The 21,875-nt window shown below is 33.3% G+C and overlaps 6 protein-coding genes across 6 annotated transcripts in view; 3 read left to right on the top strand and 3 right to left on the bottom strand.

The window, feature by feature from the left end:
- Nucleotides 1-21,875, bottom strand: part of LOC125834656 (photosystem I reaction center subunit psaK, chloroplastic) — a 204,598-nt gene that overhangs the window by 173,334 nt on the left and 9,389 nt on the right. The gene's annotated exons all lie outside the window — the stretch shown is intronic.
- On the top strand, nt 143-1,816 carry LOC125834662 (BOI-related E3 ubiquitin-protein ligase 1-like). Its single transcript, XM_049513800.1, has 3 exons — nt 143-332; nt 643-989; nt 1,101-1,816. The coding sequence occupies exons 1-3, from the start codon at nt 143-145 to the stop codon at nt 1,611-1,613; spliced, it is 1,050 nt and encodes a 349-aa protein (XP_049369757.1). The 3' UTR covers nt 1,614-1,816.
- LOC125834633 (beta-amylase 3, chloroplastic-like) lies at nt 6,157-9,372 on the top strand. Its single transcript, XM_049513764.1, has 4 exons — nt 6,157-6,718; nt 7,489-7,699; nt 8,005-8,115; nt 8,569-9,372. Exons 1-4 carry the CDS (start codon nt 6,204-6,206, stop codon nt 9,355-9,357), a joined length of 1,626 nt encoding a protein of 541 aa, XP_049369721.1. The 5' UTR covers nt 6,157-6,203; the 3' UTR covers nt 9,358-9,372.
- Nucleotides 10,894-13,588, top strand: LOC125834660 (60S ribosomal protein L37a). The gene is made up of 5 exons (XM_049513797.1): nt 10,894-10,967; nt 12,303-12,342; nt 12,954-13,042; nt 13,178-13,260; nt 13,350-13,588. The coding sequence occupies exons 1-5, from the start codon at nt 10,965-10,967 to the stop codon at nt 13,411-13,413; spliced, it is 279 nt and encodes a 92-aa protein (XP_049369754.1). The 5' UTR covers nt 10,894-10,964; the 3' UTR covers nt 13,414-13,588.
- LOC125834645 (peroxidase 41-like) lies at nt 13,993-15,136 on the bottom strand. The gene has a single exon (XM_049513777.1). It carries the CDS (start codon nt 15,088-15,090, stop codon nt 14,131-14,133), a length of 960 nt encoding a protein of 319 aa, XP_049369734.1. The 5' UTR covers nt 15,091-15,136; the 3' UTR covers nt 13,993-14,130.
- Nucleotides 16,477-21,777, bottom strand: LOC125834653 (calcineurin B-like protein 1). Its single transcript, XM_049513789.1, has 9 exons — nt 21,570-21,777; nt 20,286-20,434; nt 19,808-19,890; nt 18,626-18,685; nt 18,229-18,337; nt 18,020-18,072; nt 17,623-17,703; nt 17,083-17,195; nt 16,477-16,762 (listed from the first exon to the last, which is right to left on the bottom strand). Exons 2-9 carry the CDS (start codon nt 20,368-20,370, stop codon nt 16,699-16,701), a joined length of 648 nt encoding a protein of 215 aa, XP_049369746.1. The 5' UTR covers nt 20,371-20,434; nt 21,570-21,777; the 3' UTR covers nt 16,477-16,698.

A 21,875-nucleotide genomic window follows, 5' to 3' on the forward strand; every position in this document is an offset into this window, starting at 1 on the left:
CACTTCTCTATTGCAATTTTTATAAACTTTGCGAGTTTGAGGGGTATATCTGAGCTATTTTTTTAACAAGGGATATACCAGTTCAAAATCACAAAGTTGAGGGGTATATCATACCGTTTTCCCTTTGTTAATTCATTCAAAGATGGCAGTTCAAGCTCAATACCCATCAAATGTTCTCTTTCTAAATAGAAGTGTACAAGAAGGAAAGAGCCAAATTGGTAACAATTATTCATCATTAGTACTAGAACAAACTCAACAACAACAACAACAAAGTGGAGTTTTTGGTGAAGAATCATTTCTTGATCCTACACAAATGCTATTCAATCCAGCAGGTAAAAAAAATTTAGATTACTCTCTTTTTCACACATTTTAAGCACACAATTTAGGTATATCAACGATCTAACTAATCTGAATTTGGTTAATTACTTTCTAGATTTTTTTCGTGGGAGATAGAATTGCACACAAAATTCCAATGTCACATTCAGTAGTCGGATTAATCTGGATTCGCATAGATATGACCTATTAAAAAGGATTTTTTTTCATCATCAGGCTCGAACTCGAGACTAGTTGATTGATAGATTGATTCAATACAAAAGGAACTGATGTAATCTCTGTTTTTTTCTTTGTTTGTTGCAATGGCAGTTGAGGCGAATTCGCGAAAAAGAAGAAGAGAGAATACCTTAGCTACTACAACAACAACAACAGAGACGAGGAATCCATTAATGTCGATCCAATCTCAACATCAACTGATCAATCTTACTCAACTTCACAACAACAATTCATCGCAGCACCAGCACCAGCAACACACAAATATTGTATCTACTGGCCTTCAATTAGCTTTCGGAGATCAATTGCATCATCATCATCAACAACAACATTCTGTTTCTCATCTATCTCTGCATCATCAATCATCAACAATAACAGACGATTTTCTGGCCTCTCATATCAAACGACAACAACATGAAATTGATCACTTCCTCCAACTCCAGGTAATGATTTGAAAATTTTTCGGTTGTTTTTTTCAATTTTACTGTTGCATCGAGGCTAGCCGAGCATCGGATAAGTAAATAAATGAAAATGTACGTAAATTATGCCAATAGGGAGAACAATTGAAGCGTACGTTAGAGGAGAAAAGGAAGCGTCACTATCATGCGCTGATCGGAGCAGTGGAGGAATCAACGGCGAGGAGGCTGAAAGAGAAGGAAACGGAGGTGGAGAAAGCGTCGAGGCGGAATACGGAGCTGGAGGCGCGTGCATCGCAGCTGATCGGGGAGGCGCGTGCGTGGCAAGTAAAGGCTTGTGAACAGGAAGTGACGGCGGCGACGCTGCAAGCTCAGCTACAGCAGGCGATGGTGAACGGCGGTAGAATGATTCCGCCGGAGGGAAACGGTGGCGGAGAGGCGGAGGATGCTGAGTCGGTTTATGTTGATCCGGACCGGGTTGTTGAGTCGACCGGCCGGCCGAGTTGCAAGGGTTGTAGAAAACGGTTCGCTTCAGTTGTGCTTTTGCCTTGTAGGCATTTGTGTCTTTGTATAGAATGTGATGTTGTGGCCCAATCTTGCCCATTGTGTAGATCCATTAGAACCTCAAGTGTTGAGGTTTTTCTTTGTTAGTGGCCCAAATAGAAAGCCCAATTTTAGGCCCAACTCCTCATCTCAACTCATAGCGTCTTCATCACCGAATAAATCCTCCTCATCATCATCCGTAAGATGAAAGAACCTCAATCATGTTGGACCTTCGAACTTTATCGTGTAAAAACAGATATTTAATTCGTGAATTGATACTTATCTCCATAATAAGTTCCTCAAGTTGATCAGGCACGACATGTTTTGGTCATCGCAAAGGAGATTATTGAGACCCATGAAGACGACTCATTAGCCACTTTTTAATCATGTCTTTGCGAAATAGTTAAGTGATAGAGTTTTCACTTGTGGATTTTAAAACATTTAAGAACAATGGCTATTTTTTAATTACGAAAGTTGAAATGGCTATTTGAGAAATTACTCTCTTTATCTCATGATAGTGGATAAAAGAACATTTTTCTAAAGCTTCGCTTATAAAATTTAAAACTGTATGACAGTAAAAGTGGTTATTTGTGAATTTTTTCCATTTGTCTCATGATTGTAGAGTAAAAGAAAATAAGAAAATGAAAAAATGGATTAAAAAAAAAGTGTTGTATTGCTTTCTTTGAAATCTTTTTCTTTATTTTTATTCTTCTAAATTGTTTTTTTTTCTTATTGAAAACCAAATTGAGGGCTCAAAATCAAGAGAAAGTTCATGTTGGATCTTTAAATTATATCGGGTAAGAATAATATTTATTGATCGTTTTTCAATCATATTTCGGAAAATAGTTATTGCTATTTTGAATTTATAGATTTTCTAGAGATAATGACTATTTTCTTAATTACAAGGTTAAAAGTGATTTTTTATGATTTTTTTTCTCCATTTATCTTGTGACGGAGAGTAAAAGAAAAAATGACTTTTTTTGACATGCTTATTTAATAGTAACTTAATTTCATTTTAATCTGTTCAAATTCAAATCATGAGTCATTTTACGCTCCTAATTTTAAAATATAGCAAAACTCAACACAATTCAAGGAGCAATGATTCACAACCACTAAAACATTTTGAAAGGATGCTAGATGATTCCACTTGATATTTAACCTCATCCCAAGTGGATTTTTCTTGTCACTTCTTTTGATGAAAAAACAACATAAAATACAAAACAATCTGACTGTATTTTGTTTTCTTAATTGATGACATTTGGGGTCCCTTTGATATATGCATTATCCAAATCTCTAATTAAATATATTCTCCTCCTAATTAATGAATAAAATATTTTGACATAATCAAATTTTGATTATCATGTATGTTGTTGTTGCTGATTGTGAATATTCGCTGAAATCTCATAGAATTGACGTCCTGATCATTATATTTTTTAAAAAGAGAAATTTAATCGCTATTAAAATTCTCTTTTTCCGATCATAAAACCCTTTGATCCTTTTTTTTTATAATCTTTCATCCCTTGTTCACAAATTTCAAATACTATTAAATGTTCTAACATTTAATTACTCATTGTTATGACTTGTATTATTACTTCATATCTGGGAGTAATATAGTTATGAAAATAGTTAAATTATAAATATTTTCTACATAAAAGAATCAAAACACGTTGCTCGGATGGTAAACACTCCTCACTTCCAACTCGAAGGTTGTGAGTTCGAGTCACCAAGAGAGCAAAAGGGGTGGGAGCTCCTAGGGGATGGTTAAAAAAAAAGACTAATTGAATATGAAATGTATTAAGCCATATATTATAAGGACCAAAATTAAGATTTACCTTTAACTAAATTGTGAAGTACTCTCTCATTTTAATATTAACATGAATGAAAAATTACATTTTAATATTATATTTGATATTAAAGTGCATAATTCTAAAATTATCAAAGTGTGCTACTGCACAATTGTGGCATTTACATTTGGTGGGTATTATTTTGTACATTGAAGTGCCATTGTGCAACATCTTTATTCCAAGTTTCCAACTCTTCAATTACTTATAGATAGACTAAAAAATCGAACAGAGTTCTTTTTGTAGCACTTTGCCCCTCTTTTTATTTATTCTTTTATTTTTTCTGAAATTGAGTAAAAAAATAAAAAATATTCGAGTTAGTTAGAAATTATGAACTAATGAACTAGCCTTTTTATTGGTTATTGGAACACTAACACTTATTATTCTTATATTTCATATAAAGAATAAAGAGAATTATGATAAAGAAAAATATTTCAAGTCTTTAACTAATTCACTATACAAAAGAGAGTAACTATATGTTGAAGAAGGTGTTTTTTGTGGAGTTTTGAACTTTCAAACTAATCTGAAGTTGTTTGAGTTGTATGACGTCGTTGGACTATTGTATCTTACAGATAACAAGTCAAGAAATATATTGTTGGATTGGTGTAAATTATATCACAGTGAGCTTGAATCTCCTTAAAGAGAGTGAGATATCCGCACATCAACCTGAATATGAATTTTTATTTATTTTTGTTATTTTATTTTCAAATGTAATTTATTATATTTGTGATATATTATACCAACATTATATTATACCTTTTTCTAACCCTCAAATAAAATCTGCAGTCACTATTATTGCAGTGTGCATTAGGTAAACTCGCCTCGCTCACATGCTCTAGCTTGCAAATCAAACAAAAAATGTAAAGTGTATTAGATAAGTTCAATGCGATAAACACGATTAGAAAGACGTTGATAAAGAAAATTGTTCTCTGACCTTCCGTATGAGATACCACGTGATTTACCAACTCAACCATCTTTACGATGGTATATTTTGCATTACTCGTGACATATATCCTTTCTTAATGCAATGAACCGACGACAAATCATAAAGTACTACATAATTGAGGATTATAAATCTTAGCATTATAATTTATAAACTTTGCATCATAATGTCAACAAATATGGAACTAAAATCTTATTTTCTATGTCATACAAAAAATACTGCACGTGTTAGTGGAACAAACACGTGTGAACACTCACAGCCAATCAATTTTCTAAATTTTGACTCAAAGTTTAATGATAGAGTAAATTCATTTAATTATTGCAAACATTTCAATCACTTGTTGGTCCACTTTAGTGCAAAAATTCTAATTGCTTCAAAAGCATCCTTTTCATCATTTGCCTTCAAAAAGTTGTATGCAAAGCTAAAAGTGCAAACTATATTTTTGCCAAACTCAAGAAATTTGTGTAGCTAATGATCTTGAATTTGAGATTTTCTACACCAATATATTGTTATATATAATAGGTTATAAGTCGTTGTGCTATTGACTAGTCAAATTAATATTGCTTACACAAAATCCTGCATATGATGTACATTATTATCACTTAAACATGAAAAATTAACACAAAGTTTGATGCTTAAATTGGATGTGAGCAAGTATTTTCTAATCTGAATCTCCAGTTAGATATTTGGTTATCAGTTTCAGTTCTTCAATTTAAATACATAATTACTTATTTATAAAATTAATTTGAACATCATTTTTTTCATCACTTATTATTTATCATGTATTTACAACCAGCTAATTCAATTGAATGATACATTTTATTATTACTTGCAAAGCAGTTGCTTGACTAGAACGTAACACATACAACAAATGTGTAAAGTTGGATCAATATGAGTAGCTACGTGTGACTTATAATGATTTCTTGAGAAAAAAGAGTTGTTGAAGAAGAGTAAAGCAAAGACTTTTGATTATACCCACAAACTCAACTTCTTTTTAGAACCCTTCATATTTCATACTTATCTTTAAAATTATGAATTATACAAATTGGGAAATTCAAGATTTATTTTCATCCACAAAATGTGTTTGAAGAGCTAGAATTTATTCAAGTACATGACAAGAAGAATGTGCTAATTTCTTGTGGGGTATGCCCAATTGTGGCAATAGCAAGCCACCCATTGGTTATCACACAAATATGGCTAGAAAATTATAGTTGAAAATAAAATAAAAATCACTTATTCTCCTTTTTTTCTATCCAATTAAGAATATTCCGTAAAAATATCTATAGCATAGCAAACAATAATATTTTAAATGCCGCTGCATAAAATTATTCGTTAAATTCTAAAAATTAATTCATGAGATGAGACCGACAACACAAGCAAATAAAACTATTCATAGTTAGCCAAAAGAGACATGAAAATAGGTTTTAGTGTTCCACAATATACACTAGAATGGCAAGTTAAGTATAATTTGTGCAAATAGGCCTATTAAGGGTAAAATACTTAAACTTAGCCTTTAATTAAAGATGAATGGATCTCACTATATCTATCGGGGATACAACCTCCAAAATCCAAGGAATTCAAATATTAATTGTCAATCTTTTCCCACAACTATTTTATATTTATTGACTTGGTTAAAGAAACCATAACTAAAGTTAAAAATATAAATGTGTTTAATATGTGTCATTTTGTCAAGTTGAGAACGGGACGTACCTGGAAAAGATATATATGCTGACCTGTCTTGAACTTTTACACTTTTCTCCCTTTTAATTTCTTAAAAATAATACTCTCAAAACTTTCCTCATCCATACATCATATATTTGATCCCCTTTATAAATATACATCCAAAAGCTTCATCAATCCCTACCTCTTCTATTTTTCAAACTTCAATTTTCAACAAAAACACACAAAAAAAAAATGGCTTTAACACCTTGTTCTTCAACTTCTTTTATCAATAAAAAAGAAAGAAAAAATTATAGAACACATGATGATATTTCAAGCATGATTTGCTTTGCTAAAATCAATCCACCATCATGCAATCTCAAAGCAAAAAGTTCTAATCAAGAAGTTCAATTCTTGAATTCCAATATGGAAGAAAAAGAGAAATTCCACATGCTCACAAGTAGTACTCATAGCAACAATAGTAGTACCAAAGTGCCTGTTTTTGTGATGTTACCACTTGACACTATATCAATTGGAGGCAATATGAACAAGCCAAGAGCTATGAATGCTAGTTTGATGGCATTAAAAAGTGCTGGAGTTGAAGGGGTAATGGTGGATTGTTGGTGGGGTTTGGTTGAAAAAGATGGACCTTTGAAGTATAATTGGGAAGGATATGATGAACTTGTCAAGATGGTTCAAGCAAATGGATTGAAGCTTCAAGTTGTCATGTCTTTTCATCAGTGTGGTGGTAACGTCGGAGATTCCTGCAGGTATTATTATTGACCTCTTCTGTCATTTTTATCTATAATTTAATATTCTGATACACCTATTAAGAAAACGATTTGATAGCATCAATTAATCATTAGAGGTACTATTTGACTGTATACCCCTTTATCTATTACCTGAATGAGTCATTAATGACCATATACTTTCTTGAATATTAATAGTGGAATTGATTATTATTTTAAAAAAAATACTAATGTTTATTGATTTTCTAGAGTTCAAATATTTAGCAATTTTTTGTTTGTGTTTCTTGAAAATTAATATATACTATACATACCATTATTTCTTACATTCTCTTTATATCTATTGTTTTGTTCCATTTTCAACAATTAGTTTTCTTTTTTAAATTGTTGATAGAATTATACCTATGGGCTATGGCCAAAACCCTATCCTACTATTGCCACATCTTCCAAAATCTCAAAATGTATCATTTATATATAATCTACGTACTATAGTTGTTCAAGGTTTTTTTTATGATCAAGTGTAGTACTGAAGCTAGAAATTTCGTCACAGGTGTTTGAGATTTAATAAATATATATGTAAAAAGTAACTTTGGACCAATATACACGATATACTTTTCTGTATACAAGTTCAACTGACCTCCCTTCAGTCTATTAACTTGAAACAAGTAAATACACAATATACTTTTATATATACTAGTAAAAAAATTGACAAAGGGTGTTCAACTGACCACCCTTCCGCACCATTTGTTGCTCCGCCACTGATTAATCTTAAAATTGTGAATTTATTTTTGCAGCATCCCTCTACCTCCATGGGTACTTGAAGAAATTAGCAAAAACCCAGATCTTGTGTATACAGATAGATCAGGCAGGAGAAATCCTGAGTACATTTCTTTAGGTTGTGATCAATTACCAGTACTTAGAGGAAGAACACCAATTCAAGTCTACACTGATTACATGAGAAGTTTTAGAGAAAGATTCAAGAATTACTTAGGAGATGTTATAGTGGTAAGTCTTTTAATTCTTCTTTACAAAGTTTAAGTCTTATGCACTGACGAATTGAAAAATATTTATATAACTATTCTTTACATTGTCCGTGTATATTATAGAAAAACAAGTGAAAGATCAAAATCAATGAATTACTTTATGTCAATCTAAAGTGATCAACCAAACTTGTTTGTTTAACCAAATACAAAATAGTGGACCACTAAAAAAATTTAGAAGTGTCATAATATTAGGGACCACAATTTTCCTAGCTAAAATAAAAGAGAAAAAAATGAATTTTAATTTTATTTATTTTTATTTTTCCACAGGAAATACAAGTGGGAATGGGTCCTTGTGGTGAACTAAGATATCCATCTTATCCAGAAAGCAATGGTACTTGGAGATTTCCTGGTATTGGTGAATTCCAATGCTATGACAAGGTAAAACTTTACTTTTTCCTTCTACATTTTGAGATAGTGGCGGAGCCAGAATTTTAATGAAAAGAACTTAAAAAATACAAGGATGTCACACCTATCTAAACCCTATGTTGTCCCGACACTTCAAAAATATCAATAGGCATATGTCTGGTTTTTCAAAAATTATGCATTTTTGGAAGATCTAACATAGGTGCAACAACAAATTTTTGGAGAATCTAAGCAACATAGCCTAAATGGTGTCTAAGCCACTTTTTGTCACTACACTAAAATCTTCTCTTATGTCAAGGCAATCGATTCAACAATGTATATATATAAATATACATAAAAAAGTTGTTTTTACTATATTTGTATCGTAGGCGAAGGGAATTCAGTTGAACCCCTAGCAAGAGACTTCCACAAAATGAAACATAAAATAATAAAAACTAAACTTTTTTCCTTTGTTGATATTATAAACAGTACATGAAGGCTTCACTAGCAGCATCAGCAGATGCAATGGGAAACGAATCGTGGGGTCGAGGTGGGCCCCACGATTCTGGTCAGTACAACCAGTTTCCAGAGGAAACTGGTTTTTTCAAAAAGGATGGAACATGGAATAGTGAATATGGACAATTTTTCCTAGAATGGTATTCAAGAAAGTTATTAGAACATGGAGACACTATCCTAGCATCAGCAGAAGGCATATTCAAAGGAACAAGTTGTAAATTATCAGGCAAAGTAGCTGGAATTCATTGGCATTATAACACAAGATCACATGCAGCAGAGTTAACAGCAGGGTACTATAACACAAGGAACAAAGATGGTTATTTACCAATAGCACGTATGTTCGCGAAACGTGGGGTTGTTTTTAACTTTACTTGTATGGAAATGAGGGATGGGGAGCAGCCACATAGCGCGAATTGTTCACCAGAAGGTTTGGTTCGACAAGTGAAAAACGCGACTAGAAATGTTGGAGTAGAACTAGCTGGAGAAAACGCGTTAGAGAGGTATGATGGAGGAGGATATGCACAAGTTTTGAGTACAAGCAGAGCAGACTCTGGAAATGGATTGAGTGCATTTACATATTTGAGATTGAACAAAAGGTTGTTCGAGCCCGAGAATTGGAGAAATCTCGTTGAGTTTGTGAAGAACATGTCGGAAGGAGGTAACACGAGGCTTCCAGAATGCGATTCGAGTAGGACAGACTTGTATGTTAGATTTGTCAAACAGAGTCATGCTAAGAAAAATGCAGAGGTTGCAGTTGTGTAGAGAGATTCATTTGGCCTCGGGGCGTTGATTCAGTGGTAAGAGTGCGTGCAGCATATGTCACGAGTTTAAACTGGACCTTCATAGATTTCTCGATTATAAAATAAAATGTATTCATCAATGTAACGTGTAAAATATATAGTCACTCCTATACAGTATATAGCATATAAAGAGGAGAATAAAAGCTAAAAACTAAATTATAGTACCTAGTCCATAAAAGTCTGAAAAATATTTGTTATTTCTGCAACTATAGGACTCAAATGAGTATATTCTTTTTCTTTGTACAAAATAATAATAAATTTTTCCTTTCCACATTTAATATTGTAGAGAAAAAGCTCCTACTATTAAGTATTATGTACATATATAGTTTTGTTAATCATATTTCTTCTTACTTTTATTGTGATATTAAAATAAACTATACGAGTCCCTCTAATGTAGTCTATAATACGCAATTTCATCCTGCATTTCTGCCAGAGTTGTCTTCACGACTCTGGCAGAAATGCAGGATAAGACAGACCACGATAGACCCTTCACCCTTGTGATCCGACTCTTTTTCAAATTTCACATATGAAAACTTTGATGCACCGGACTCGATATGTACACCGGTGTACTCTCGTACCATTGGTTGATTAATTTTAGTGCTTTTCTACATATTGCAATTTGCAAACCCAATAATTTCAATATGCTTAACCTATTCTGCTCTCTTTAAGTTACTATTTATCAATTCGGATTCTAATCAAAGCCACTTAATTCACTATTGGGCTGCTTTGCCAATATTGGTCCAGGCCCATTCCTATTAATTCACTATTGGGCTGCTTTGCCAATATTGGTCCAGGCCCATTCCTATCGATACCGCCAAACTTGCCCTTCGGCCCAATATCCTTCACAACAATACTCCCTTCTTTATAAAAGAACCTTTCCCTCAAGGTTCAAGTCAAGAATAGGGTTAACAAATAATGACATGAATGAACCTTTTTTCAGACGGAAATAACATAGATGAGCCAAATTTTAACTGATGACAAAAATAATTTTTTTCTAAAAGTTCGATGACATATACGTATAACGTATAGACTCACCATGATCCACAATTTTTTTAGGCATTTAGGAGCCGTTTAACAGGAATTAGGAGATTTTCTCAGTTTTTCGTGTGTTAGCCCATTAATATTTTGTTGACATGAATTCTGGTCGATTTTTTTAAAAGACTTTATGGGACCATCTGTAATGAGTTGAAAGATCAGTACGTACAACCTCACCATGATTCACAACATTTTTTGGGCATTTAGGAGTCATTTAACATGAATTAAACGATGATCCACAACATTTTTGGATATTTAGGATCCATTTAACAAAAAATAGGCAATTTTTCAGTTTTTCATAAGTGTTAGTTCATGAATATTTTGGTAATATGACTTTCGATTTTGTATTAAAAAATATACTTAAAAAACTAGGAGGTCAGGGCCTGATGTTAATTTGGGTCAGACTGAATACATTCAACTGGGCCGCATCCCAACCCAACCCGATCCAAATTTGTATAAATTAGTTGAACGAAGGAATTTAGGGTTTCTCTGCTAACTAACGCCCTTCCTTCATCGAGAACCGATTCAGCAAATATGGTAACTTCTCAATTTTCATACATACATCAGCTCAATCTTTTTGTTCTTTCTTCAAAATTTGTGTTTTCGGTGATTGATTTTTGTTTTTTTGTGCGAAAATAGTTCTGTTTTCGTCAGGTTTGATATTGATTACTTGTTATTGTTAAGTGTCAAAAAGATCTATAATACTGATCAATTGGAATTGGAGCTGTTTTTTGGTCTCAGATATAGCTATGAAAAGATATAGCAGAGGTGGATTAGGTTTTTGAGCTAGCGGGTTATGGAGTTTTAACAATTGATTTGGTCTATTTCCAGCTTTATTTGCTTCTATCCCGTACATCTGGGTGCAGTATATTGGTATTTTCGTCGAACAATTTGTTTTAAAAAGATGTCTTTAGAAAACTAAAATGTTAATTTGTGCATTAGAGTGTGTTCTCTAGCTATCTTGTCGTTGTTTCTGTTTGTTTGTTGTGACTGCCTTTTTTAATTGTTCTTTGAGCTGAGTGTGAGCAACAGCCTCTCTAACCTCAAGTTAGGGGTGAGTTTTGTGTACACTCTACCTCTAGACCCTACAGGTGGGATTACATTGGGTTTGTTGTTGTTGATTTAGATTGTGTTCTCTAGGATCATTTAGTTGTAATGTTTTCATGACTAAGAAAGGTAGTGCTTTTTATGGATTTGGATCGAGAGAATACACGAAGTTTTTGTAAGCTTAGCAGGATTGAAGTTTTGACAGCTGATATTTCATGCTTCATTGATCACTATATCGCACCCTTTAGTGCAACGCATTGCTCTGTTCATGAACAATTTGAAAAAAAAAAGTGCCTTCAGAAAGCTAAAAATGTTAATTTGTTTGTGGGTTCATCTGGTTGTAATACTCTTATGATGAAGAAAGGTAGTGACTTTTGATGGATTTGGATTGAGTGATCCACTAAGGTTTTCAAGCTTAGCTGGATTGGTGTTGTGACAGCTGATAGCCCATGCTTCATTGATCACTATGTCACTTTTTAGAAAAACATTGCTTTGTTCATGAACAATTTGAATAAAAGAGTGTTTAGATAACTAAAATGTTAATTTGTTCAGCTCATCTGGTTGTAATATTTTCATTACGAGGAAAGGCAGTGCGCTTTGATTGATTTGGATTGAGAGGTTGAATATTCCTAGATGAGAAATTATGTTCAGAGTTACTGATCAATTAAGATATTGGCAACATCTTTGTTGTAGAGGTGTGCTTGTTTATTCCACCATTGAAGTGGACCTAGTCGTAGATGACTTTTGATGATGAAGATTCATTTTTTTCAGTTGAGGCTTTTTTAAGATGAGTTATAAAATAACATACTATTTTTTTTTCTGCAGACTAAGAGGACCAAGAAGGCTGGAATAGTTGGGAAATATGGTAAGTAATGGTTCTATAATTTTTTTTATGTTTCCCTTTGCATTGTCCACGCAGTATATTTGTTTACATAAATACACAGATAGAGCTGCATTTTATATGCATGAATATGGTTGATTAACTTGCTTCTATATGTATTTCACACAAAAGACTTTGGTCTTAGCTAGAATGGCAAGCCATGCTGAATCTGAAGAAACCACAGTTTAGTTGCACATTTGTTAAAACAAAGATGTGCCAATATTCCTTGTATTCTTGATTATACTAGAACATGTTACATAAATTTTGTATAACTTTAGTTCATTCAATCTACGAATACTTGCTGAAAAATTTAATGGGATAATTTTTTGACGATTTTTTCGAGCAAATAGAAAGAGCTCACATAGGAAATTGCAGAACTGTTCTGGTTTGTTAAGAATATCAATTGGTTGCATCCATCTAATTATCCCCATTGTTTTTCCACTGGTTATTTTATTAGAACTCCTACGTATATACTTTTCATTTAACATTTAATTATTTGTATGTAGATTGCCTTTTCCTCTTTCTGCAGTTACATAGAATGTGTTCTGTTTTTTGTCCAGCAAAGTTATGTTTCTAAATATCTCATATTTGTTTAGGTACCCGGTATGGTGCCAGTCTGCGAAAGCAGATTAAGAAAATGGAGGTTAGCCAGCATAGCAAGTACTTCTGCGAGTTTTGTGGAAAGGTATGTTTTTTTGGTCTTTTGGATAAATTAGCAGCTATATGCAACGGGATTTCACCATCTCCGGGATGCCTTTCTGCTCTACTTGGTTTGCCTTATATACATGTGATCTGAAGATATACTTGTCACTATGAGCAGTATGCAGTGAAGAGGAAAGCCGTGGGTATTTGGGGCTGTAAAGATTGCGGCAAAGTCAAAGCAGGCGGTGCTTATACATTGAAGTAATAATTTATTCCCTCGTCTATATTTGTCTTCAATTTTTCCTTCTTTTTTTTCGCGCGAGTAACTGATTCATCTTTTTCTTCAATAGCACTGCAAGTGCTGTGACAGTTAGAAGCACAATCCGAAGATTGAGGGAGCAAACTGAGAGTTAGAGCAATCATCAATCAGCTTTTTTGTTTATCTGCTTATGACTAGTCTATGGAATTTTGAGATCAGATATGTTTTTCAATTACAAGACCATTTTGATGTTTGTGAACGCACTCGATTTAGTCATTTAGATGCTGTTGGGGAAATTGATCTTTTCTGAGAAAGTTAATATCATTTCCATCTCTTCTTGCAATGATTTTTTGAGTTCGCAGATTAGCTTCAATATATTTTATTCACTTCGATACTCTTTGCTACGAAAATGGAAGCTACATACAACCCCAATTTTGGAGGTGTTTTAGCTTATCATTTTGTAAGTTGGGAGTGTTTAACTGACACAAGTGAGACGATATATTGAATGAAGCTAAAGTTGTTCTTTGAATAGTGAATAGTTGGGGATAAAATGAGTTTTGTTTGAGTAGAACATCACATTTATATTACCCACTCTAATTACTTGGAAATTTAAACAACATGACTTTAATTAATGAACAACATATGTGAAGATGGTATTACAGCCTGGGACAATATGATGGAACAAAATTTCAAACTAACAAAAATAATTTATCAAATAATCACAAATTACTGATAAATTCTTGTCCAATATTATCATTTATCATCATATTATATAAACACAAATTCTACAGATCATCATCATCATGGAGAGAGTACTTCTTGGATCATTCGAAAATCCCATAAAATAAAATAAAAATTTATGTCAAATTCTTTCAAATGTGATTAATAGAATCACATCTCTTCCTCACCTCTCCTTGTTGACCAATCTTGACTTGATATACACTTACTTTCTTCATTGCTTGAGCAAAATCATTAGCAAATGCAATAGCATTATTGGCATATAATTCAACAAATGGCTTTGTCCTAGGGTCACTATATAATAATTGGTCTGAACCTAGTACCCCTATGCCCTTCATTAAATTCTTGAACAACACATTGTCAAAATTACCAGGACTTATAACATCTAGGAAGGCTGACATGTCATTGTTACTTGTATAATTTGCACACATTTTTCTCAATCTTTCAACTAATATTGGGTTCATTGTAGGGTCAGGAGTTGGGAATATCCTATGAGCAAACTCCTTACAATGAACAAATCCAATTGTATGTCCACCACCAATCAACACAACCATGTCCTTGACATCAAACCCCATGGATTGGAATTTATTGATCATTAGGTCAACCGTCGCATTCGCGCGCGTTAGGTGTGCTTCCACGTTTGATACATTGGAAACTAGACTGTCCTTCCGGCCCAACTGGACTTTGTAGTGGGGACCACCGGTTATGACGATGAGGTTTCGGGTGGCGGTCGCTAAGATGTCCGCGCACGACACGACGCCCGGGCAAGCGAGCTCGACCGCGGTCTTGATGCGGGTGATTAGGTCAAACGCGTCGCCCGCAAGGGAATGGTTGATGTCATAGTCGAGCTCGGATTTGTTGAAGGCGGTTGGTTTGATAAGGATGGAGGCATCACAACCATCTACAGCACAGTCGTGGAAAAAGACACGGAGGGTCGCGGCCGCCGTGGCGGGGAATTCAGTTTGTTTTTGTTGAGAGATGTCCCTCACAATGGAATCAAATTGTGGACATGTTTTAGCATAGTAGTCCAATGTAAGTTGTGCATGAGAAAAAGCAAAAAATGAAAACAAGAGAAAAAGCAATGGCCAAGTCATTGTTAAAAAAGAGAAGAAAACAAATCAATTGATCTGTTTCTTCTCACAAAAAAAAAAGATGATTATGGAGTCAAATTCCAAAGGGGATTACAAAAAATCTAAACACATTTGGTAATGAAAGAAGAAAACAAATGTAGAGAAAGAAGAATTGGATGATAATTAATTTTATGGTTAAGAGATGTTTTAGGGAAACAATGGTTATATTTTTATCTAAATTTTTTTATGTGATTGAAGAATTTCAATTGACCATGACATGCGGTTGATCAACCATTTAAATATATTTCATTTGTTACAAAGTAATTATAGGTAAATCTCTATGATAAGCATTAATTGTTAATCAGGTGACCACAAAAAAATCTCTACTATAAGTAAAAATTGGTGATAGAACTTGCCATCACAAGTGAAACTATAAAATCTTTACACATTTAGTGTTATATAATCAAAGGGGGCAGACCTATCCTGAATCAAAAACATAAAAATAAATAAATAATAAAAAAATAAAAATAAAAATAAAAATAAAAAATAAATAAATATATATATATATATATATTGATTCAGGTGAATCTAATAGATTTTACTTAAATAATGTATTTATTTTAAAGTTCTTATTAAATATTAAATATGTATTGCCAACTCGATAACTAAAATAAGCAATGAATGGGATGGGAGAGGGGTTGGGGGTGAGAGGGTAGCTCAGTTGGTTGAGACCCTCTGTCCTTCCCCAAAATTTTTTAATTATTTTTTTAAAAAAAAAGAGCATTTGGTAACAAGTTCACAACACATAAATATTAAATTCTGACTCTATCGCTTTACTTTATAGCTAAATCATGTATATTTAATTCACGATATATTTGACATAAAATAAAGAATTTCACATTATTTATTGTATTAAAATATATTCATGTACAAACTCTAAGTTCATATGGCAAAACGATCGAGCTCTCTACGGTCCATGATACTCAAATCATCAAGAATAGTAATATAAACACGAGATCTTTTGATAATATTGATGAACCTGATGACTACTGCAACAGTAGAGTACAATACTGAGTCTCATGTTTGATTTTGGATATAGAATGGATCATCTTTGATAAAAATGCATTTTATCTTAATGTAGAACTTATTAACGCAAAGTTGTATTGATCAGACCTCATCCTTAACCAACGTCTCGAGTTCTAGTTCTATAGTAATTTTTCTCTAAAGTAAGACTTTTCAAGCAAATTCAAATTAGTCAAACTCCACAATGTGACCACACACATAAAAAAAGGATGGTATAAAAACTCTGAGTACAACGTGTATATCAAAAAATAGAAAATCTTATATGAAAAAAATAATTTTCTACAAAGGGTAAAATTAACTTTTTATAAAGAACAAAACAACAGTAAATCAAGTGAATCTAAGAAAAATATATTAATGGACCAATTTACAAAAAGGGAGGGCTAAACAAAACCTCCTCACCCAATTTAGATATATATATTGTTTGCATTTTTCCCCAATAAAATATAAAATTAGATACATTTAAAATATATTTGGGAAAATAAACAAATGAAATATATGGAGGAGAAGAACTAATTAAAATCTGAACTACACCCTTTTTTCCCCTACTCCTCAAGTAGCTCCTTCATCAACTTCTGAATGAAATACAAAACTTGGAAAAGTAGTTGTAACATCCCTGCAAATTATAAACGTAAATCTCGTTAGCCGATACACTCCTCGTATAATATTTTAACGAGTATAACTCGTATACACTGACCGTAAAGAAACTTTCACACTATCAGGTCACCTAAAAGATGCTACAACCTATGTTTGCTCGAACTTTCTAAAAATGGTTTGGCACTTGTGGTAAATCCTCAAAAAATGCATTACTTCTAGAGGATCTGACACACGCTCGTGGCATTTATGAAGAATCCGAGTAACATAAGCTACAACAGATAAATGTGACCTGATTGACTCATCGTTTAAATATCGCTGATCAAATGGTATATATTATACCTTAGATATGGAAGTGTCATAATCTTTAGTAATGAAGGATTTCGATCCACAAAGCTTCGCCATTCCGATTTGTCAATCTTTCCGTCCTGATTCGAGTCCGCCTCTGAAAACGTCTACATATAGAAATAGGATCACTAATTATTCGAAGTTCGTTGAGACAATAGTTAGGACAGCAAATGACCAGCAAAAAAAAAAAAAGCAAGCAAAAAGGTTGTGTTAATGCAAACTTAAAAGAGTGATGATGAAATTTCTCAGTTATATACTGAAAGCAAACTCAATATGCATCGGTCTCCAACGCTAAATACGTACCAACACCCGATGTTCACATCAAACCAAACAATTTAATCTTAGAGGTTAAAGTGAGAATACGGATCACTTAACCAAATGTGTGTATGAAAGACATATTGTCTTGCATTTATTAGTGTAAACACCGGTGTGGGTGAGTTATTATAGTCTTTCAATAAACTTGAGCCTCTTGACAAAAAGAAATCACTAATGCAATATCACCCGACCATGAAAAATTGGATGGGGTAAAATTACCTTATCAAGTATTATCTCAATGGTTTCGTCAGCCAACTTCATCTCAGACTCGCGTAAAAGTGCAATCAACATTTGTTTAACCTGCCAAAACCACAAATAATTAGCCTCTGTAAATGTCTCGAATGACTCACTAATATCCCATAAATTAAGATAATGTAAGAAGCTCCGAATGGACAAACATTATGAGAGTAAAAAATGAATGGTTGTAAATGTCTGGAAAGAATTCAAAACCAAGTTTCCACTGATCAAGTGATCACAAGAACAATAACACAACCAGGAGAAGTATAAAGGATGCACACAAGATGCCAGTTACATGAAAACAAACATAACAAGAAGCACATAGGCCACTCTCAACATAACATGAAAAAGAAACAAAGTATACATAAAAGAAACGCACCTCTTGTCGTTCAATATACCCTGAGCCATCCAGATCATACAGCTTAAACGAAACTGCAATAGCACAAAATGGAGTTTCATGCGACTGTCTGCATGCAATGCATTAAACTAAAGAAATTACAAAATACCGAGATATATATATCTTATTTTTTTTGTTTTGATGATGAAGTAAGAGAATATTGATATATATACATCTTTTCTTTTACTTACAAGTGAGCTTATCTTCCTGGGAGGCATTTGGGTGAAAAACATTCATTGCCATAACAAAATCCTCAAAATCAACGACTCCTCTTTGCTTCAGATCAAAGAGATCAAAAATCTGCAAGTAAAAATTTCCTAGGGGAAATTAATATCCCGCACGCATCAAGGAAATAAAATTAGTAGTTTTCCACCTAGAGAGACAAATTAGCATACTTGCCAACTCAGTGCACTCCACAAGTTAAATATCCATATTTTGGCGAACTACTAATAGGTGTCCTTTAAGACTTCAACAAAATATTACATAAGAACCTCTACGATATGTTTACTCGAGCAATACTTATTAAGTATTCATTCTAAGCACAGTATTATATCAAAATATCGAATCAATACCAATGAAATACCATACCCGATTCGCTAGGAGATCTTCTTTCTTTCTATTCTCGAATAAAGCCAACTGAAACTCTTCCTGCACATCAATAAAGCATATTGTTCATTGAACAGCAAAAATAGGCATATTATCGACTGTAATGCGGTTCAATCAAATATGTTAACACTAAAATAGAATATAAGGTGCGCTGTGTGACAAATAAACTCTACTTAATATCTCACAAGAACAACTTTTCCATCTCATGATAGAGAAACAATCACAAATAGACAATCAAGGCTGTTTTGGATGTTTCAAAGCCCCTTCATAACAAATTCCACTACAACAACATACCCAATGTAATTCTACAAAATGAGGTCTAGGGAGGGTAGAGTGTACGCAACCTTACCCCTACCTTGGATGTTGAGAGGTTGTTTCCGATAGACTCTCGACTCAAAGAGAAACAATTTGAAGCAGCATGGCAAAACAAATAACAGAAATGAAGAAGTCATGGTAAAATACTACAGAAAGCATGACAAATCATTTTGAACAGTAATTACCAGTTTACTACAAAATAATAGTATAATCAAAATGCAAGAAACAACAAATAGTTACAGAAATCGAGCGACAAGAAACTACATAAATAATGCTACAACTACTAGTATGAAAGGATAAGCGAGACAACGCTCTACTACCTATCCAAGATTAATTAGGAAGATCTCTGTTTCCACCAATCAAAAAAAAGGTAGGAACATTATAATAAATTCATTATCCATGATTAATTAGGAAGACTCCCTTTTCCACCGATCAAAAGAAAAAAAGAGAAGAAGATTTCCTTTTCCACCGATAAAAAAAAAAAAAAGAGAGGAAGATTTCCTTTTCCACCGATCAACAAATAAAAAAGAGGAAGATTTCCTTTTCCACCGATCAACAAATAAAAAAGAGGAAGATTTCCTTTTCCACCGATCAAAAGAAAAAAGAGAGGAAGATTTTCTTTTCCACCGATTTGAAAAAAAGGAGAGGAAGGTTTCCTTTTTGACCGATCAAAAAAAAGAGAGAGGAAGATCTCTTTTTTCGACAGGAAAAGAGGAAAATGTTATTATTGACTGGCTGATGGTAAGAGATTGAGAAAACATAATCTACTTTAAACCATTCATCTGTCATCATGCAACAGGAAATCACAAGCCCCATTGAAACAAATTTCACTAGTTAAATAAAAACTACCTTGCTTATCAGCCCATCATCAATCACTGTACTGCTAATAGTCTTGAACATCTCAAATAAGGCCTGTACTTCACTTACAGTAACTGCATAAAAGAAGGCAAACAAATAAGACTAGAGGAGGAAGGTTCTCTACTACATAAAAATTTCAATTGGGAGGTTCGGGGGAATAAGGAAAGAGTAAAATTGTAAAGCAAGAACATACAGCATAACCAAATTAGGCACACAAAACCAGCAATAGAAGAACGGACATATTGTAAGAGTAAACTGAAAGATAAAAACAAGACTTTAACTCTGTAAATGGATTTAGCAACTTAAAAGATAGCAAGGAAGTTGAAGATCATTACTTTAACTTCCCTCAAAGTTACTTATTTCTTTCATCTCAAAACATCCAAATTCACACGGCAAGTTCAACTTGACTAAATCAACGTGTACACATTAAAAAACCTCAACCGACCAAGATCAGTTACCAGTAACTCACATGCTGTTCGGGATGCCAGGAATATAGGATCTTCATAACCAGGAAACTGATGTCCTCTTGCCACCTTAGAGCTAAAACAGCCCATCTTCTTAAGAACGGCGACTGAGGAGGAAGCACACAACTAGAATGGTGTCTAGCAACCAGCTTCACTACAATATATCATCAAAACCATTTTAACTTGCAATACAAAATCGAAATTCACATACACATACCAATATACAGTATAATAACTATATCAACTGTCAAGGACAAAACATAAAACCACTATGGATTACTCATTTCCCCATAACGAAAGATAGGTAACATGAACATACATCCTCCATGTAAGTTTCTTGCTAAATTGCAGTAACTCTAATGATACTATAGGAACTCATCGGTCAGGCTTTCACCAAACTACATTTCCAACCACAAAACAGGAAAGGATTCATACTATAGGGAAAAAAAAGATGAAGGAAGCTTAGCAAGTTACTTCTTTGATCAAAATGACAGTGTATTCATGCAAAGGATTTTGGCATTTAAAAGTCAAAAGACCAGACAATACTCCTAGTTTTTTTTTTTTTTTTCATTTTCTTAGTTGTTTACTAGCCTAAACTTCCTTTCTGTAAGTTTCTCAAAACCTGCCTCAATCAAGCCCGGGTAAACAAGAAGAATCAGAGTAGATTGACAATCATTAAGAATTAATTTAATCCTCTAGACAATTAGAATCAAATAAATCCAATAGAGTACAACAACATATTGTGTGTAATCCTACAAGTGAATTCTAGGACGGTGGTGTATACGCATCCTTACCCCTACCTTGGGAAGTAGAGAGGATGTTTCCGATAGACTCTCAGCTCAAGCACATAAAGGAAATACAGTAGTTAAGAACATAAATATAAATGATTCAAAGAGCTGCCTTCAACTAATTTCAAATTGAGGCACAGTACATTGTTGATTCTTGAATTGCCCACCAGCCTAATCCCCCACCCACCCACCCTTTAACCCCTCCATAAAAAAGCTAATTTTTTTGCATAAAAATCATTACTGTACTTGATTCTCAAAGAACAATAAAAAGAAAAAAGATCAGAACTTTTACATGAAAACTTCAAAATTCATTACAAATTCAAAATATATGAAACACCATCATCTAAAAACATCATAAATTTCTACACCCTCTATCCTTTCTTTCTCAAAACACCAAATAGGCATATCCCAAAACACAAAAACAAAAAATACCCACAAATCTTAAAACATCAAAAAAACATTAAAACCCATAAAAACGAAATGGGTATCTCGAAAACATACAGATTAAAGATGTCCAAGATGAAATTGCTCGTCCTTTTAAACAGAAAACCAGAAAAAAAACTCAAAAAAGAGACAACTTTTCTGAAGAGAAATATGTAGTGTTTTCAAGAATTGGTGAGTGCATATACAAATACACATAAAATTTGTGTATATATATATATAGGAGAGAGCAGAAAGAAGAGAAGACAAAACAGTGGGAGAAGCCAAATTTGGTGACCCCAAGAAGAAGAATAAACAAACAACAAGAAGGAAAAATTATAAATTAGGAATGCGCGTGAACTGCACCCGTGACAAAAGAGCGTGGTC

This window comes from Solanum verrucosum, unplaced genomic scaffold (genome assembly GCF_900185275.1).
Source record: "Solanum verrucosum unplaced genomic scaffold, falcon-dt-bn FXZP01000149.1, whole genome shotgun sequence".
In the NCBI taxonomy this organism is placed as follows: Eukaryota; Viridiplantae; Streptophyta; class Magnoliopsida; order Solanales; family Solanaceae; genus Solanum; species Solanum verrucosum.

What these genes read in the sequence shown, in the direction of transcription:
- LOC125834662 (XM_049513800.1), top strand. Translation starts at nt 143, where the DNA reads ATGGCAGTTCAAGCTCAATACCCATCAAATGTTCTCTTTCTAAATAGA. An exon ending in AATGCTATTCAATCCAGCAG is followed by an intron (nt 333 to 642) that starts GTAAAAAAAATT and finishes TTGCAATGGCAG; the next exon opens with TTGAGGCGAATTCGCGAAAA. An exon ending in ATCACTTCCTCCAACTCCAG is followed by an intron (nt 990 to 1,100) that starts GTAATGATTTGA and finishes TTATGCCAATAG; the next exon opens with GGAGAACAATTGAAGCGTAC.
- LOC125834633 (XM_049513764.1), top strand. Translation starts at nt 6,204, where the DNA reads ATGGCTTTAACACCTTGTTCTTCAACTTCTTTTATCAATAAAAAAGAA. An exon ending in AACGTCGGAGATTCCTGCAG is followed by an intron (nt 6,719 to 7,488) that starts GTATTATTATTG and finishes TTATTTTTGCAG; the next exon opens with CATCCCTCTACCTCCATGGG. An exon ending in ACTTAGGAGATGTTATAGTG is followed by an intron (nt 7,700 to 8,004) that starts GTAAGTCTTTTA and finishes ATTTTTCCACAG; the next exon opens with GAAATACAAGTGGGAATGGG.
- LOC125834660 (XM_049513797.1), top strand. An exon ending in TCTGCGAGTTTTGTGGAAAG is followed by an intron (nt 13,043 to 13,177) that starts GTATGTTTTTTT and finishes CACTATGAGCAG; the next exon opens with TATGCAGTGAAGAGGAAAGC. An exon ending in GGCGGTGCTTATACATTGAA is followed by an intron (nt 13,261 to 13,349) that starts GTAATAATTTAT and finishes TTTCTTCAATAG; the next exon opens with CACTGCAAGTGCTGTGACAG.
- LOC125834645 (XM_049513777.1), bottom strand. Translation starts at nt 15,090, where the DNA reads ATGACTTGGCCATTGCTTTTTCTCTTGTTTTCATTTTTTGCTTTTTCT.
- LOC125834653 (XM_049513789.1), bottom strand. Translation starts at nt 20,370, where the DNA reads ATGGGCTGTTTTAGCTCTAAGGTGGCAAGAGGACATCAGTTTCCTGGT. An exon ending in ATGATGGGCTGATAAGCAAG is followed by an intron (nt 18,686 to 19,807) that starts GTAGTTTTTATT and finishes ATTGATGTGCAG; the next exon opens with GAAGAGTTTCAGTTGGCTTT. An exon ending in ATGACACTTCCATATCTAAG is followed by an intron (nt 16,763 to 17,082) that starts GTATAATATATA and finishes TATAATTTGCAG; the next exon opens with GGATGTTACAACTACTTTTC.